Source organism: Lithobates pipiens, unplaced genomic scaffold, assembly GCF_037356315.1.
Source record: "Lithobates pipiens isolate NorthernLeopardFrog02 unplaced genomic scaffold, aLitPip1_a1.2 Scaffold_27, whole genome shotgun sequence".
NCBI classification, from domain to species: domain Eukaryota; kingdom Metazoa; phylum Chordata; class Amphibia; order Anura; family Ranidae; genus Lithobates; species Lithobates pipiens.
Window position 1 is genome coordinate 95,521,596 of NW_027507788.1, and position 19,284 is coordinate 95,540,879.

Sequence of the window (19,284 nt, forward strand, 5' to 3'; positions counted from 1 at the left end):
CCACTGTGCTCAAATGTATTGAAAAATATTGCATGCAGTATTTTTTCCTGCGCTCACCACTGCAACACAGTGGTTTGAATTGTCCTAATAAGGAACGAGGCTTTTTGCCTTCCCTTGCCTTTGGACTATGCTGGGCAAATTTTACCAATAGAGCAACACACCAATAAATAATAGTTCCTTCCTTCCTAGTTTAATTTTTTGTCCTGTTGTCTCCTGTTACACTCATTTTTTTCTGGGTGTCACTAAGTTAAAAAGTGAGAGAAAATCTCCCCAACAGAGCCGTAGACAACCATAATTAATAGTTTCATGTGTTAGGAAAACCATTCTCATGCCCATGCTCAAAGGAATGCACATGAGTGCAGAATGGTCCATGGAACTGAGCACAGAATTAGGATCCTGCATGCATCTACATGGGCACCTGTGCATGAGCTTTAGCGTACTCATGAGCGTGCATATTGGATGGACTATGGCACCCAGAGGCCTATTTATAACCCTACAGAGCTCAGGATTATTGCTGAGTGAGCGGTCTGCTCCTTTTGCTTGTGACCTAATCCATATCCTGACCTGGCTTGTTAATCCTGCTTGTTCCTGAACCTGTTGCTGACTCTGACTTGTGACCTGACCCTGCTTTACTGCCTGCTGTTCCGGTACCTCCTTTACTCATCTGATACTGACTTTGGCCTGGCTCTAACGTCGCTCCTGTTTCCTGACTCTGTACTCCTGCTGCCTAGTTGTTGCCAGCCTCTGCTCATCTGACTATGTATCCAGGATCCTGCACCTGCCTACTGCCAGCTTGCTTGCTTTGGCTCTGCATCTGTTACCAAGATTTTCAAAACCAGATCTCCTACAGGCACCTGTGCCACTCTATATCCTGTTATACCCTGCCATCATTCCCAGGGGAAATAGGACAAGAGCTGTAAGGGGAACCCTCACGTCAACTCCGCCTCGATCAGGTACATGACATAATGTTTACAGTTTTATAATTAATAATAAATGTTTATTCAAAGAAATCCAGAAAGTCGACAAGGGGAATGGAAATCTACCGCTCCAGGTCAGTCCACCAAGAGATTGCTCGTTCTCCAGGCAAGTAGGGGTCCCAGGTGCAGTCTGATTGTACAAACCAAGTAGATAAAGGATGAACAAACTCTGGACAGCCGCACTCTGGATCAGATGAAAAGTAAAAGGTGCCTTTATTTCTTCAAAATAAAAAACCTCACATCACGCAAATAACAAATATATACCATACAAGTGTCAAACATGTGATCATAAAATCAAGTGAAAAGCTGATGGACCATCATCATGAAATCTCCACACATGTGACTATTACACTCAATCACTGAGTGGTTAGGAGTGAATGAAAGTGAAAAGGAAAGGGGGGGGAGGAAGAAAAGAAAAAAAAAGAAAAGAGGCCCCCTAGATCCAGATCAAATATATGAAAAAATGTGTATATAGGTAGTGGATAAGTGTATAAATAAAGTTGAACTTAAAGGGTGAGAATGATAATTAATGAGGAGTATCACAAATATATGTGAAAAGTATAAGTTATTCGTTATGAAAAAAACAGTACTAATAAAAAATGTGTATGTATCTGAAACCAAAATACAAGATGAAAAATATTTAAATATATGTGTAAGTGTTTTAAAGTGCTTATGGGGACTTGTATAGAAGGTGATGTCAAACCGGTGCTGTGGAGTGAAGCTAAATTCCACAGTGCCACTCATTGGGTGATATTAATGTAAACTACCGAATGATAATACTTGATGTAAAGATCAGTTGAAAGGCATAAGAGCAGCAACATTATCTAAATTGTGCATTATTAGATTTATATGATTTAGTTACAGATTCTGATCCTCCACCCCCTTTGATCCAGTCGATGCTTGCAATAGAATCAAATTTAAAACTTTGTCAGATTTTTACCCGATTGAATCAAGGGGCAAGGATCCAGATCAATTTCAGAAAATGGTGGAGAGGGATTTGACCCGCCTTGCTCGCGCTTGTCACAATAGACCAGCCATACATAATTTAACATGTGTTAAAAGATCTGCTCTTAAGACATTGTCATCTGACAAAAATATAGTTATAAGGAACGCCGATAAGGGTGGCAGTGTGGTGGTTCTGAATTTGTGGGATTATAGAACAGAAGCTTTGCGCCAACTCTCAGATATCAAAACCTACCAACCACTCAGAACGGATCCCACTGCCCCCTTTAAGCGTGAACTCTTCAATTTATTAAACAGAGCAGTAAGCGCTGGTCTTCTTTCTAAGATAGAGATTTGTTTATTCCTGAGAATAAATTTGCGTGGTGTGAGGTTTTTTTATTTTGAAGAAATAAAGGCACCTTTTAATTTTCATCTGATCCGGAGTGCGGCTGTCCAGAGTTTGTTCATCCTTTATCTAATATATGTTTATTATTAGCCCCGATGATGGGGGTGCAGATCCTCAAAATGTGTTGACTCTTGTGAATCATTCCATTAACACTGCAACCATTTAAAGATTGTCATGGTGTAGCACATTCTTTTGAACATAGACATTGCCCTCCCTAATGGAGCGGAGCCCTTGAACCTCAGTTTTTACCTTAATAATAAACACCCAAAAAAGGCTCCAACCCTTCCCCAAAAGAAAAAGTTTTGAGTGGAGTTAGGCTCCAGACCTGCACACTAAACCCAACATTGCACTTGGCCATTGGCCACAGCTCATTACTGAAGAAGACCATATTTTCGCTTTTCTAAAACATACAGCTGGTTTATTAAAAAAATATTTATAATAAAAAATTAAATAAGTTACAGGAATGCAAAGTCTGTATCAAAACCCGTATTACCTTTCACCCTCTACTTTGCAGCAAAAGACATACATGAACAGAACGGTGGATACAGCAATTGTTTTTCCTATGTCATATAATCTCTTCTCAATCACAGATATAAAGAAGATCATCACTTCAGTCTACAATAGTTCATACTCAGTACATGAAGTTCATATTGATTCTTCTGAACTATTTACTTGAAAAATAATAACGTTTCTGTAGAGCTAAGTTGTGGAACAGTATAATGCTGTGATTGTTGAGGTATCTCTACCAAATGTTTTCAACATTGTCATGGCGTAGTAAAAGTGTATCACTGATCACAAAGATGACAGGCTGATAGATAAATGGGAAACTTGTGGAATGGTCTCCAGCTCTTGATGGCCTCTAGAAAAAGATTTGGTTTGTTGTTTTTCACCCCGGTGTAGTGGATCACTGGTCACAAAGACGACCAGGCTGATATGTGACAAAAAACGAATTTTGCCTCCCGTTCTTCATGACCTCTACAAAAGTTTTTGGTTTGCTGGATATCAACATTGCCATGGTGTAGTAAAAGTGAATCACCGATCACAAACATGACCAGGCTTGGAGGTAACAAGAAACTCAACTTACGGCCTCTAGTTCTTGATGACCATTAATCATAATCACCATGGCTCCCTCTGTATATAGAAACTAGACCCTAAGCTGTGACTCAGGCCTATTGGTACAGAAAATTTGCAAATAATAGCCCCTGGACTGTAAGGCTGAAAAACATCTCCAATATCATCATGAGTTGTTCCTGAATGCCAAGAGAGCATTTGTTCCCCAAATGTAGAAAAACTTTCAGTGTCCTAAAGCTAAAATCCAGGAAAAAAGGTAGATTTGTAGTTGAAGTACACACATGGTAAACTGCCTTATCTGCCAAATTATTTGTAATTCTCTCCAGGCGCTTTTGTAATTAATATACGTCAAGGGACTCACACCATTTTCTCTGTTCAAGTTAAAGGGTGACTTTAGAGAGATCCCTTGGGGAAATTCCCATGACAGAACAGGGGCACCCCTGGAAAAAAACCTGACAGTGTCTTAACCATTCCTTAGTCTATCCAAAGGTTTTCACTTTACATATAATTTAATGAGCCATCAGGCAGTTCAATTTTAATAAAACCCATTGCTCTTAGCGAGCAGCCTGGGGGTTCTTCCAGTACAATGACCAGGTTTCATACAGTCTGTTGCTGTATGTACAGCCTTCCATACTGATACATACGGTATGCCATTCCAATAGGTAGGATGAGTGAATAGTTGTACATTGTTGGTTTTCCAGCCAATAATGACTCACATACACTATTACACGATTATGTGAATTCTGATTCATAAGGGTAACCTTTCTTCAAACTAAATTGAATCAAAAAGGGGGGTGTCCTAAAAGCAAGTCCAATGGGAGTTACACACAAAAACATGGGAGTCCTAAAGCTTTTAATATTGATCAACATTAAAAGCTTTTGGACTTCCAGACCTTTTGTTTGGTGCTTTCTTGTAGACATACAGGCACCAACTCTTTAAATCTGGGCCACCCTCCTTTTGTTAAGTGCAGCCTTACCGAGACCTACGATGCCCATATAATAATCTAAATGATCTATTGATACATTTATTCCAGCACCATGTTTCTACTTGTTCCAGTTTATTCTGGCTATCTTTGACTTCACTAGGAAATGTAACCCCTCTGTTTGTTTGTCTCAGTGATTATTGTCATCAAGGCTGAAGGAGAAGCCTTTCAATGGGGACACTCATTGGGGGAGATTTCCTTTCATATTCTGTTGTGTGTACAGGACAGGAAGTGAAGAGAAATTTCTTGACGGAGGTACAAATGACATAAAATTATTCCTTATTGTTTCCAAAATTAAGGAAAAAAAGATTTTGTCTTTAGTAAGTATTCTAGTGCTAAGTAAATGTTAACTGCACACACCGACACTTGGGTATTAAATGACATACAGTATTTAGACTATGAATGGAGTGCACAAGTTTATGTCCATTGATCTACTGTGAACCAGCAGTCTATGAATGAATTCACTTATCTCCACTTCCAGCTGAAAAAATGGTCATGGTGGTATTGTGTGGGCTTCTGGTAGGTCTATGTTGAAGGGCAGTTTGCAGAGAACATTAAGGTGAAAGTGAATAGTTTTGGACTAGAGAGGGGGCCCATCTCATCCCATGATCCCATGTATTGGAATTCTCAGTTTGTTTTTATGCCCTGAAACTTGATGTTTTTTCAACATCCTTTATTTCGCCCATTGCCTTGTTTCCTAAAGTTCTCTAGGCCGATGGGGTCATTCAGTGAGGACCAGCAACCATGAATCCTAGTTGGAAGTCTTTATCTTTATTTATACAGGTCACAGTATTGAGTCTGAGGTAGGGAGAGGAAACGGATCCATATCTCTTTACGGAGGTGGACTGATGGAAGTGGGACTGGATGTTATAATTCTGTGTTGTGGTGGAGTGATGGTATGCTCTCGACTTTCTCCCTTGAACCTCTCGTTTTGAGCTCGTGGAGAAGAGGACTTTCCCCGGAGGATATCTGCAATCTGAAAGACAACATAACAATATCTTTCATTAAATCAGACAATTATTAACTTCTTTTATAACTCAAGCGAATATAACAATACAAAAAAAAAGCTCTTGCTTTTTGTTGAAAACAAAGTCATGTTTTGCATTTTTTAGATTGCCTGACATTAAGCAATGCTGCTTAATCCTTTCCTGATCAGAGTTTTGTTTTTTTCTGAATCTTAGAGAGTCGGACCAAATTTATAAGAAACCGTATGCTACAGTTAAATTGACAATAAAGTCTAATATTTCCATTTGATTTTGGGCCTGAGAACTAGGAACAACTAGGAGCAGTTGCACTTTGCCAGTCTTTGCTGCAAGGTTAATTAACTTTCTCCCAACAAGAGGCATTTTTCTTGTGAAAATAGAGTATATTTGCCATTGCAGTAAAATTTATTTATTTCTGTGTTGGGTGCTCCTGGATTCCTGCCTTTTTTAAATGGGATGTCTGTGTTTTTAGTTCATTTATTTTTCTTTTGGTGAGTTTTAGAGAAGAGTAAGGGTCCTTTCACACGGGGCGGATCAGTTCTGATCCGCCCCGTGGATGTCCGTTTGCTCAGCGGGGATCACTCCGCCGATCCCCGCTGAGCAGGGAGATGACAGGTCTGTCTCCGCACACTGTGCAGGGACGGACCTGTCACAGCGCCGCTCTCCCCTATGGGAGATCGGATGACGACGGACCGCAGTGCCCGTCGTCACCCGATCCGATCCGCAGACGGATGGAAAAATAGCTTTTTCCTCCGTCACACTTTTTCGGATCGGAGCGGGTCGGATGTCAGCGGACATGTCACCGCTGACATCCGACGCTCCATAGAGCTCTATGGAGCACCCGTTCAGGTCCGCCTGAAAAACTGACAGGCGGGCCTGAACGGGACGTTAGTGTGAAAGGGGCCTTATGGTCATTTTTATTTATATGTGCACCTTTTAAATTTTTACTCATATATGGGTAATTTTTGTTCTTGTCTCCTTTTGCTCAGCCTTATAGATTTTGGGGCAACCCAAATCATAACTCTATCAGTGTATGTCCTGACATTTTACATTGATATATTATCTCCACTATCTCCAATATCTACACTGAGGGCTAGGTAGGAACTTTCACATCTTATAGGGTATGTATATTCATTGTTTAATGAAACCGCTGAGAAATAATCAATACATTTTATGATAAATGATAAATACCTACCATAGTTATCTTTTATCTGTTTCTTATACAACCAACCCCCCCCACCACAGGCTAGGTGGTCTTCCTTTTTTGATATCAGGGATATGTAGTCTGTTTGTGTCTATGATCAGCTTGAAATCTTTTTTCTCCATCTAATTGAGATAATCCTAAAGCTACATGGAGCAGTTTTCAGTTGCAGATACTGATACCACTCAGTTGTTTTATAAATAAATTAATTGTGAGTGTGTCCCCAAAACTAGATATCTACTCCACAACTGTAGAGGGTGCATTTGATTTCCAGTGGTGCAGAAAAAAAGTTTGAGGGTTTTGGAACAAGGCTCTATAGATAGCTCTATAGCTTATTTTGTTGGATCCTGTACCAAAAGAATTTCTAAAATGCCCAATATATATTGCTTTGGCACTACACTGTAAAAGCGAGACAAAAAAAAAACACCCCAAAACAAAATTAGAAGGCATGCAGAGAGCAGCAGCATTCCCCATAGATGGTTTTCAGAGGACGGTGGAGAATGTCGCAGATCTCACAGACCTGCAGGTAGATATTTGCCGAAGATATGTATGGGATAGAGAACATGACTATCCTAAGATTACAGCTTGCACATTTCATGTGATGTACTCTTCATGAGTTATTTTGGTATTTAAACCAGCTATTTCCTTGTGTTTACATGGATTATGCAGTGAAAACAAGGCATAAAATACTGTAAAAAAAATGACACTTTGAGGAAGCAATGTGAATTTATTTTTGAACCATAACCTACAAAATAGTGCATGACACGCACTTAAAACTAAATTATGGGAAATCCCCCTTGCATTGCAAAGGTTAAACACTCAGGGTTGTCTAGGGTAAAAAGCACTATTTTGCCTTTCCTGTTGTCTCTTCCCATTTCTATTATTGTACTAATGAAACCTTTCTGGTTTTATTACATACCTTATTTTAGAGCTAGTGATGGCATTACTGGATCTCTGTGCTTCCCTATGCAATGCAGATAGATCAAGGCTTGTGGGAGAGGCTGGCAGGATACTGTACATAGCTTCATGAAAACATCACAGCACCCTGCTTCAGTACTCTTCTCAAGAGCCATCAGCCCTGGTGTAAGCAGTAGACATGTGCATTCGTTTTCGTCCAAATGCATTTTCGTCCGAATTTCAGCTATTTTTGTTTTGACAAACGATAACGAAAGCACAAAATCCGAAAAACGAAAGATCCGACATAAATAAATGCTTTATTTTCGTTTTCATTGTTACAACAGTTCGATATAGAATAGGAGATTCGACATGACTCTGACAACAATCTGTGTCAATAGAACCTGTGGTCGAATGTTCCTAACCTTACCTCTATTAGTCCAAGATTATATAGAGAAAATATTCGACAGAGAAAAAAGATTTGACAGAGAGAAAAGATTCTGCAAGTTACTGTCCTAAAAAGTGTTTGGGGACCCAGGTCCTGCCCCAGGGGACATGTATCAATGCAAAAAAAAGTTTTAAAAACGGCCGTTTTTTTCGGGAGCAGTGATTTTAATAATGATTAAAGTGAAACAATAAAAGTGTAATATTCCTTTAAATTTCGTAGGGGGGGGGGGGTTGTCTATAGTATGCCTGTGAAGGGGCGCATGTTTCCCGTGCTTAGAACTGTCCCTGCACAAAATGTCATTTATGCAGGAAAAAAAGTCCTTTAAAATCACTCGCAGCTATTATGAATTGTCGGCTCCCGTAATACAGAGAACACTCATTGAAAGTCATTGATAAAAAAATAAAAAAAAAAGCGTGGGGGTCCCCCAAATTCAATTACCAGGCCCTTCAGGTCTTGTATGGATATTAAGGGGAACCCTGCCTCAAATTTAAGAAAAAATTTGACGTGGGGTTCCCCCTAAATATCCATAACCAGACCCTTCAGGTCTAGTATGGATATTAAGGGGAACCCCACGTCAAATTAAAAAAAAAATTGACGTGGGGTTCCCCCTAAAAATCCATACCAGACCCTTTATCCGAGCACGCAACCTGGTAGGCCGCAGGAAAAGAGGGGGGGACGAGAGAGCGGCCCCCCCTCCCTCCTGAACCGTACCAGGCCACATGCCCTCAACATTGGGAGGATGCTTTGGGGGTCTGTGACCCCTCAAAGCACCTTGTCCCCATGTTGATGAGGACAAGGGCCTCATCCCCACAACCCTGGCCGGTGGTTGTGGAGGTCTGCGGGCGGGGGGCTTATCAGAATCTGGAAGCCCCCTTTAACAAGGGGACCCCCAGATCCCGGTCCCCCCCTGTTTGAAATGGTAAGGGGGTACAAAAGTACCCCTACCATTTCACAAAGAAAGTGTAAAAAATGGTTAAATAAAACAAACACACTTTTGAAAAATTCCTTTATTAAAAATAAAAAAATAAAAAAATTCCAGTGGCGGTAATCCACTCTTGCTATCCAGCGACGGACCCCGTGACGTGTGGGTGACCCCGCACCCCTCTGATGTAACACAGGCAGGTTTCCGTTACATCAGAGGGGTGCAGGGTCACCCATACGTCACGGGGAACCCCGGGTTTCCCCTTGCGTCAGAGGGGGGCGGGGTCAGGTGACGGGTGGCCCCGCCCTCCGTATATAAGAAACGTCAGCCGCCGGAATGTCTGCAGTGTCTCCTCCACGGAGACAGAAGAAGGATGGAGGATTCGCTGCGCTGGATGAGATGAGACATCGCTGGAGAGATGACCGTCCGTCGCTGGATAGCAAGAGTGGATTACCGCCGCTGGAATCTTTTTTTTATTTTTTTATTTTTAATAAAGGAATTTTTCAAAAAGTGTGTTTGTTTTATTTAACCATTTAACCATTTTTTACACTTTCTTTGTGAAATGGTAGGGGTACTTTTGTACCCCCTTACCATTTCAAACAGGGGGGGGGGGCGGGATCTGGGGGTCCCCTTGTTAAAGGGGGCTTCCAGATTCTGATAAGCCCCCCGCCCGCAGACCTCCACAACCACCGGCCAGGGTTGTGGGGATGAGGCCCTTGTCCTCATCAACATGGGGACAAGGTGCTTTGAGGGGTCACAGACCCCCAAAGCATCCTCCCAATGTTGAGGGCATGTGGCCTGGTACGGTTCAGGAGGGAGGGGGGGCGCTCTCTCATCCCCCCTCTTTTCCTGCGGCCTGCCAGGTTGCGTGCTCGGATAAAGAGTCTGGTATGGATTTTTAGGGGGAACCCCACGTCAATTTTTTTTTTAATTTGACGCGGGGTTCCCCTTAATATCCATACCAGACCTGAAGGGTCTGGTTATGGATATTTAGGGGGAACCCCACGTCAAATTTTTTTCTTAAATTTGAGGCAGGGTTCCCCTTAATATCCATACCAGACCTGAAGGGCCTGGTAATTGAATTTGGGGGACCCCCACGCTTTTTTATTTTTTTATTTTTTTATCAATGACTTTCAATGAGTGTTCTCTGTATTACGGAGCCGACAATTCATAATAGCTGCGAGTGATTTTAAAGGACTTTTTTTCCTGCATAAATGACACTTTGTGCAGGGACAGTTCTAAGCATGGGAAACATGCGCCCCTTCACAGGCATACTATAGACAACCCCCCCTACGAAATTTAAAGGAATATTACACTTTTATTGTTTCACTTTAATCATTATTAAAATCACTGCTCCCGAAAAAACGGCCGTTTTTAAAACTTTTTTTTGCATTGATCCATGTCCCCTGGGGCAGGACCCGGGTCCCCAAACACTTTTTAGGACAGTAACTTGCAAATTAACCTTTAAAATTAGCACTTTAGATTTTGAACGTTGGAGTCCCATAGACTTTAATAGGGTTCTAAAGTATGCTATATACTAGCTCCGTCGAATCTTCTTTATACATTTGACAGACACCATAAGCCTGCAAAGACAGATTCGACCGTAATTCATGTGGATTTTTGGACGAATGCAATTTTTGAACGAAAAACTAAATAAATAAAAACAAATTTCGGGAGTAACTAAATAAATTAAGTTTTCGGACGAAAACGAAATTCCTAAACGAAATATTTTACTCTGCACATGTCTAGTAAGCAGCAGGCTGGCTCTTAGGAGGAGTTAGGCAACTTTCAAAATGCCTTGATAGATAGATGGATGTCAGTCTGGAGGAGTGGGCATTTGTATTCAGACCACCCTAGGTAAGTCCACATGTGATGCAGAACCTCCATGATTGAAAAAAATAAAAATGCAATGAATAGAAGGGGCAGGCCAGGGGCATTCAGGCTGGTGAGGAAAAGGCTAGATGATGGACTTCCTCTAGCATGGAAATGAGACAGGCTCTATCTGACTTGCTGCAACTTTTAACACACATTGTGGAAGCTCATAGTGTGCAGTGAAATCAGAGTAAGCCTGTGGACATACCAAGACTTATGGGGAACTGTTACATCAGCCCTTCGGCCGCGTACACACGGGCGGACTGTTCGCCCAACTAAGTTTGTCAGACAATCCGACAAACAGTCCGCTCAAAATTTGCATGAACGGACTTGACCACACACGATGAACGAACAGTCCGCTGAAAGCGTGCGCGATGACGTGAACGGCACGTATGACGGGACTAGAAAAACGACGTCCTATACACTGCAATGCAACCTTCGCCGTGTAAATCCTTTCTGAGCATGCGCGAAACTTAGTCTGTCGAACGAGCCTACACACGAGCGGACTGTCCGCTGAAACCAAGTTTGGGCGGACAGTCTTACGGAAATTCCGAAAAACTTTGTTCGTCAGACTGTCCGCTGAAACAGTCCGCTGAAGCCCACACACGAGCGGACTGTCCGCTGAAACACTGTTCAGCGGACAAAGTTGGGCGAACAGTCCGCCCGTGTGTACGCGGCCTTCCAGGCTCTCCTGGCCCAAGATATATTACTGGTAATATTCATCGCGTGAACTGCACAGCACACATCCTATGGCACCTAACTGGTGGACAGTCATGTAGGTTTGTTTTCTACAATTTTGGAACTGTAATGAAATATTTGGAGTTTATTATACCCTATCTTGGGAATGTGGCACTGCCATAATAATGGACTTGTATATACTGTAATGCCATGTGCTAAACCAAGGTTCGTTCACTTTGCAACTCAAGTTTACCTTCAGTAAAGAAGCATAAAAATGAGAATTGTGGTCGTTGAAATTATTAGTATGTAAGGTGGGTGCACCTGCTTTAAAGGCCGTAGGCATTCATGCTTGACTTAGTGTATGGAGTAATGTGTGAAATTGGCTGCAGACAGGTATAGGCTGAGCACCAGTTTGGGGTGGGAATGGTGGTGGTTCAGTGATGGTGGATGACCAGGTAAGTTCCTCCTATTCACTGGTGGTGCCATCTTGGCACCAGTGTAGCATATGCCACAAGTGGACACCTAAGGACTTGCCCTGGAAGCACAAGTGTACCAGAGGTTGTAAAGTGTAATCAATACTCCTATCCAGGTCTAGGGCCATTGGGATTACTACGTGAGCATGTTTTGGAACCAACATGTCAAAAACAGAGCTTCAGCTTTCCATGGCTGAAAAGCTGCATACATGGGCCCTAACATCCAGGAACCAGTTTGACAACCCAGATGCCAGATGACAGAGATATTGAATAAAGACCTATTTTTCAGTTAGTTTAGCTTGTGCCTGAATGCAACTATTTACATAAAACTCTCATTCTGTGCAGAGATAAAATCCGTCTGTCAAACCAACTATAGACCAGCCCTTCTCAACCTTTTCAACACAGAGGAACCTTTGAAATACCTTTCTGGTCTTTGGGAACCCCTGATAAAAATTAATATATATACAGCTTATAATACATAAGTCTGACGGTTATTAGGAAGACTGCTCCTTGTGGTCATTGTGAAGAATTACCCCCTTATAGATAGCTAAACAGATCAATGGTGTCAGTAGGAACTTTTCTGAGAGGCAGAAATTGGTCATTGCTCAAGGAATCCCTAGCAACCTTTTGGAGGAACCCTGGTTGAGAAATCATGCTATATAGACATTTAACACCTTTTTGTTTTATTGTATTTAACCATTTTAAACCGAAGGTTCCGTTGAGTTTCAAAAGTTGGATGAATTGTTTAGTGTATAGCAACATGTATAAAAAGGTAACCAGATTTCCAAAATAAAATCCAGAGACACCTATCGACCACACCCACTTTTATTAGGGAGGGACAAGGGGGTAGGGATAATATCAGCACCCAAATGTTGGGTATGGCCAAATTGTGCTAACAGTAGGAGGGAATTAAAAGGGTATGGTTTAAAAAAACAACAAAAAAAAAACAGTCGGCTCTAGGTCAAGAGTACAGGCCCAAGTGTACACTGGAGGTCACTATCACAAGCAAGAGCAAGGCAGCAAGTAATCCACATCCTCACCTCCTGCAATGAAGTCTGCAGCCATGAAGGCATTGACCAGGAAGACCACGTAATATTTGCATCTGACATTATCAATAACCCTGGACACAACCAGAAGCAAACACAATTGTATCCTCCCTGTTCCTACTCCAGGCCAATCATAGAAATGTTGCCAAGATGGGTTACCCTAAAGTCGCCAGGGCCAGGACACCATTAGTAAATGTATAAAGAAATCAGGGACACATTCTATAACTGGGACATTTGTTTTCCTGGGCATTGCCCCCTAAAATTGGAGACTGTCCCCAGAAACCAAAGATATCTGGTCACCTTAATATATAGCATGTTCGGTAGTTAAATTGTGAATTTTTAATAGAAACCTGAAAACGGCAACTGAGGAGCAAAGAGGGATACACTGCCACGGCTTCAAAGCCAACATCCGCACACAACTTAATTGCGGCTTGCATGCAACTTCTTTAACAGAAGTCAATGCAACTCATGTTGAAGTTTTCCCAAAGTAATGCAAGAACTTTTTCCTAAGTCGGAGCGACCTATGTCAATCAATCAGTTAAGCCAGTGAAGCCAGTAAATGTTAACCCTAGAATGCCTTTGTATTAGATGGAAATTCTGCACTACCACATTTCACCTGTAGATGGTGGAAGATAAATTGTAACTGTAGCACTATCTTAAGAACAGCATCAAGCTGCAGGAGTTCCCCTCGGTGAGACCACTTGCAAAAGCTCCAAACATATAAACAATTTCCAGTATGTGGCCTTGCGTGTCTTTTACCATGAGAGTGAAGCCTCAGTGGCATGCATACAGCACTAAACACAGAAACATTTGCACAATGTGTTAATGTAGTGAGAAAAATCACATACCACTTCCTACCGTTCTGAGCTCTGAAGTGACGTCAGCAAGGACCCTCTCACCCAGGGTATGATGCTCAAGATTATTCAGAAACAGAAGTGACAAAATGAGTCATTTCTATGTTATACAGAGAATCTGTTTACTGTGTAAAGCATATTCAATATTTTCTTCCCGTCATTGTGGAATGAACATACTGAATAAATTGCAATTGGCAGTATAGCCATTTCCTACGAAGGCCACACATAACATGAGGCAAGATGAGTTTTTCTATAAGGGTGCCATTGGACAAAGATCCCATCTTTCTGGTGTTATGGATAGACAGATGCCAAATCTTCATCTCTCTGCTGTTTCCTACTAGGCTATAGTTGCATGAACATCTGAATTTGCTGTAGGTGGAGCTTGAATATAAGGAAAGTGGTATTGAGAGAGCACAGCAGAACCTGCTGTCTTCAGGCTGTCTGTAGGGCCTCTATAATGAATAGGACATGGAAAAAGAAGGCAGGGTTCAGAGCCTTACTCGCCTAGTTGTGTGTGTGTACATTTGATCTTGAGCTATTGAGCTTTGTGAACAGGCTTCTTTTAAAAGCATTGAATTCCAGCTCTGGGATACTGCTAAGTTTGGACTTGCAGATGCCCTCCCAAGGCTTTATTAAAATGCTGACTAAATGTAAATCAAAATTCCTTACTTTTCTTGTAGTTTCCACTCCCTTCGATGTCACCATGTCCCCCTGAAAAATGCATACTTCCATGTGCTGGATGGAAGACTTTCTGTCCTCTCACAAGTCACCTCTAATGTGGTGGAGAGCACTACATTTCCCACAAATCAATGGAAAATGCATGGCATGATGGCAACATTGTGTGGGTGGAGCTTTCGGTTAAAATTAGTCTGATGCCACATGTACAATGGGTGGTTCAGACCAGGTGTCTTAGACTCCCGGGTCCTCCTACTACAGCGAGCTGTTACGTAATTACATCACATCTCACTGTAACAGAACTAAAACAAGGAGGTTACCAGACTGGAGTGATTGCCTGCAGAGGTCATCATGTTCCTTAGTCTGGCATTGCACCCTAGGATGGCCAGGGCCCACCCACAACCCAGCGAGAGAAGAGCACCAGAGCCCACTGGCCTAGAAATAAAATAAGTATTGCAGCTTCTTCCTCTACCTCTAAACGTAACAATTGTTTAACCCTTGTAGTGTGTGAGCTCAAGTCAGCAAAATAAATTCCAGGTACATCACAGCAAACTATGATATAAGTCTTATGCTGTGTACACACGATTGGACATTCTGCCAACAAAACCGTGATTTTTGTTTGAAGCTTGTTGGCTCAAACTTGTCTTGCATACACATGGTCACACAAATTTTGGCCAACAATTACGAACGTGGGAATGAGGTGACGTACAAGACATACAACGAGCAGAGAAAAAGGAAGTTCAATATCCAGTGCAGCTCCTTCTGCTTGATTCCGAGCATGTGTGAACTTTTGTGCGATGGACTTGTGTACACACGATCGGACTTCCCGACAACAAAGTTTTGTTGGCGGAAAATTTGAGAACCCGCTATCAAACATTTGATGGCGGAAAGTCTGACAGCAAATGTTCTATGGAGCATACGCACGATCGGACTTTCTGACAACAAGCTCACATCCAACATTTCCTGTCAGAAAGTCTGACTGTGTATACGCGGCATTACAGTTAGGCTGCTTTCACACTGGGGCGGTATTCAGGCGTTACAGCGCTAAAAATAGCGCCTGAAAAAACCGGCCCCTTTAACTCCAGTGTGAAAGCCGGAGGGCTTTCACACTGGAGCGATGCGCTGGCAGGACGGTGAAAAAAGTCCTGCTAGCCACATCTTTGGAGCGGTGTATTCACCGCTCCTATACCGCTCCTACCCATTGAAATCAATGGGACACCGCGGCAATACCGCCGGCAAAGCGCCGCTGCAGCGGCGCTTTGCGGGCGGGTTTAACCCTTTTTCGGCCGCTAGCGGGGGTTAAAACCACCCCGCTAGCGCCCGCAGACCGCCGCTAAAACGACGGTAAAGCGCCGCTAAAAATAGCGGCGCTTTACCGCCGACGCTGCTCCCACCCCAGTGTGAAAGCAGCCTTAATGTTCTCTGAAAACTGGCCAGAGCCTTGGTAAAAAAGCCTGCGCCTTGCCAGCATGCATCTGTGAGGATTCAGTTATCTCTTTGCAGAAGTCTAATGCCGAGTACACACAACCGGACTTTTCGGCAGACTAGGTCCGACGGGATCAGTCGGCCGGCTAATCCGATTGTTTTTCGTTATAAAAATCAGACAGACTTAGAAATAGAACATGTTTCAAATCTGTCCGACGGACTCAGTTCCTATTGGGAAAACTGTTCATCTGTATGCTGGTCCGATGAACCAAATATGACGCAAGGGTAGCTATTGGCTACTGGCTATTGAACTTCCTTTTTTAGTCCCGTCTTACGTCATGATGTTCAAAACAAACGGACTTTCGAGCGGACTTAGTCTGTTCTCGTGTGGGCAAGTCCGTTCGTTTGGAAGTCCGTTGGAACTCCACTGAAAAGTTTGTCGGGAAAACCGTCGGACCTAGTCTGCCGGAAAGTCCAGCTGTGTGTACGGGGCATAACCCCCCCCCCCCCCCCCCCATGTAGTCAGTGTCAAAGTGTAATTACACCACTGCTTGCTGTAAGAAAACCAAAATGGCAAAGTTACCAAGTTACCAGACCAGTGGCTGGAAGGATTGACAGCACAGTGGCCACCACTCTAACAAAGTGACTGTGTAGGTGAATCAGGCCTGCAATGCAAAACCATTATAGATAGAAAATATTTCTGCCTGGAGTTCAGCTTTAAGAATAGTTGCACAGTAATTTGTTATAGCAAATTTGTTCATGGACATGAATGTCCTTTATGGCAAAATAGTTGCCTAAAGTTTTTTTTTTTTTTTTTGTTGTGTGGTCTTGAGCTGGTCAGTATTACCACTGGGGATTCATAGCTGAGTGGGAAGATGAGAACAGTGTAACTGCCTCTTTACTCCATGACTAACCAGAGTTTATAGTATGTGTTTCTGAATGACTGGCACACTCATGATGTGTATCTCTGTGTGGGAGAGAATCACTAATTCAGTGACCACATTGCATTATTAACATACTATAACTTCAATTGTATGCTCAGTTTAGACACCACTCACCTACACTCACATCCATAATCCTACAGAGTAGTCATGGGGTGAGCTGACTACTACTGTGTGTGGAAAATTATATTACCGCTTAAAGTGGTTGTAAAGGCTCAAGATTTTTTACCTTCTTTTCATGAAGGTAATAATATTCCTGTGTGCACCAGCAGCCCCCAGCCCCCCCCCCCCCCCAATACCCACCCGAGCCCCATCCCGATCCAAAGATGTGCGGGAGAACCTCAGCTGTCCCAGGTCTCTCCTCCCTCATTGGCTGAGATATTGTCTACCGCTACTGTCAGTCACAGCCAGTGAGCCAATGAGGAGAGAGTGGGGGTGGGGCCGATCCACGGCTGTGTGTGAATGGACACACAGAGCAGCGGCTTGGGAGCCCCCATAGCAATTTTTTTGCTGTGGGGACACTTGGCAGAAGGGAAGTTAGGGAGTTATCTTTTCTTAACACTGCAAAGAATTCTGTGATCGTAAGAGAGGCCCATCACATGACTCTCTTACTGGCTTTTTTAAATTCTTAATTCACTTTATTTGTACTCCATTTGCTTCTCAGCTTGGACGCATGCAAAGAACTTTTTTTTTTTTCTTTAAAGCAGCTCTATACCACTAAGCCCTTGTACACACGGTCGGAGAATCCGTCGGAATGTGTCCTATCGGACCGCGTTGACGGATAATCCGACTGTGTGTGGTATGCATCGGCCTAATTCCGTAGGACCCAATTTTCCAACTTGTTGGAAATATTTTCCGACAAACTGGTCCGATCGGACATACTCTGATCATGTGTAGCGAACTTTGATCGGACCAAGTGCCACGCATGCTCAGATCAAATTCCTACACCAAAGCTATTGGCTACTAGCCTGAATGTAGTCCCGTCGTAACGAAATAACTTCATCACGTTCTGAATGATCGGATTTTCCGACAACTTGGTCCAACCGTGTGTATGCAACAGTTTCGGACACAATCCGTCAGACAAAATCCAACAGATTTGGTTGCCAGTATGTCCGACCGTGTGTACAGGGGCTTAGGGATAGATTTCTGTATGGCAAACATAATCAGTGGCCTACAGCAACATAGGTGCAAAGAACAGCACACATCCACCCACACATCGTTTTCAGATTTTTGGTAACGCACTCTCGTGCAGGGCCGGTAGAAAGAGTGGGTAGGAGGGGGAGTTGACCTGGGTGCAGTGAAGCAAAGGGGCAAAAAATAGACACAGGTTGGTACACTTATTCTGAAACATGTATTAATAGCGGGGAAGGTGGCGCAATTTTAGATCCTTGGGCACTGGACAACCCTGTCCCAGTACTGCTTCCATGTATAGTAGAACTGCAGTGCCAATGCTCTGAAGCTGGGCCCACAATGTTGCCCCTGCACAGTTTATACACCTTTATTAGTTATAAGTACTATTATTTTACACATTGTGGGTCCCTGGCAAAACTGCAGAACAGGGTTACAGTTAGGTTGTCTACTCAGTCTGCATAATCCAACCTAGAACTGACAATCAATTTATTTTAGCCTCTCTGTCCCTGGTCTCAATTTATCTTGTGTGTACCCATTGTGTACTTAAAAGTGGGGTATGCCTGTATATATGATATTCTAACTTGTTAGCAGGGCTGGGACAAAGGGTGGGGCAGGAGGGTAAGTCACCTTTTGAAGGCACTTTCATGACAACGTGTGGTGAGAATCGCACCACAACTCGTGGACCATGGCCTCCCTTCCTTCAGCCCATGACATTATGTTTTCTCTACTCCATCATGCAGTGCGTACACTCAAAATGAAACACCAGGTACAATAACAAAAGGAGGACACAAAAAGTGAACCACAAAAAATGCACAGGGAGTACACATGGTCCTCCTCCAAAAAGAAAGGTCCCAGGCCCTGATCCCTCAGAGCAAAATACTGCTCAAAAATAGGTGGACTCTTTTCTTTAGGGGACCTGCCGAGGCAAGGTCCACCCAGGTACTAAATGGGTTTATCTCAAAGGGAGAACCTTACCATAAGACCACTTGCCCTCTCCCCAGGACTTTTAGGGCACGTTTGGGGATTTAAACCCTACTGGAGTGAATAAAGTGCATAGTGCTGTGAAAAAATAAATAAGTGCTTAGGAGTGTCAAATGCAAGATATTGGCGGGCCTTCTGGCCGGTATGAAATTTCCTTCTTTCTCAGCCAAAAAGCTCAGCCCAAAAAGCAGGTGTGATGAAACATATGCAGGAGTGTTGCGACCAAGATGCCATGCTCTGGCACTCCTACACTGCCACCCCAGGGGCACAAGCACAATGGGTTCTCTGAAATCTACTGCTGTTAAAGTGAGCTTCAACAAATCCACTCTCCACTAGCCCATAGCCAACATAAAAGACACACCTTGCATGTACAACCAAACC

At 42.9% G+C, this 19,284-nt stretch overlaps 1 protein-coding gene across 1 annotated transcript in view; it reads right to left on the reverse strand.

The window, feature by feature from the left end:
* Window positions 1-2,714: 2,714 nt before the first annotated feature.
* BCL3 (BCL3 transcription coactivator) overlaps window positions 2,715-19,284 on the reverse strand; it is a 94,561-nt gene continuing 77,991 nt past the window's right edge. The window contains exon 8 of the mRNA XM_077457235.1: window positions 2,715-5,355. Within this exon, the coding sequence (XP_077313361.1) occupies window positions 5,212-5,355 (144 nt within the window). The 3' untranslated portion in view covers window positions 2,715-5,211. The remainder of the gene's footprint in view (window positions 5,356-19,284) is intronic.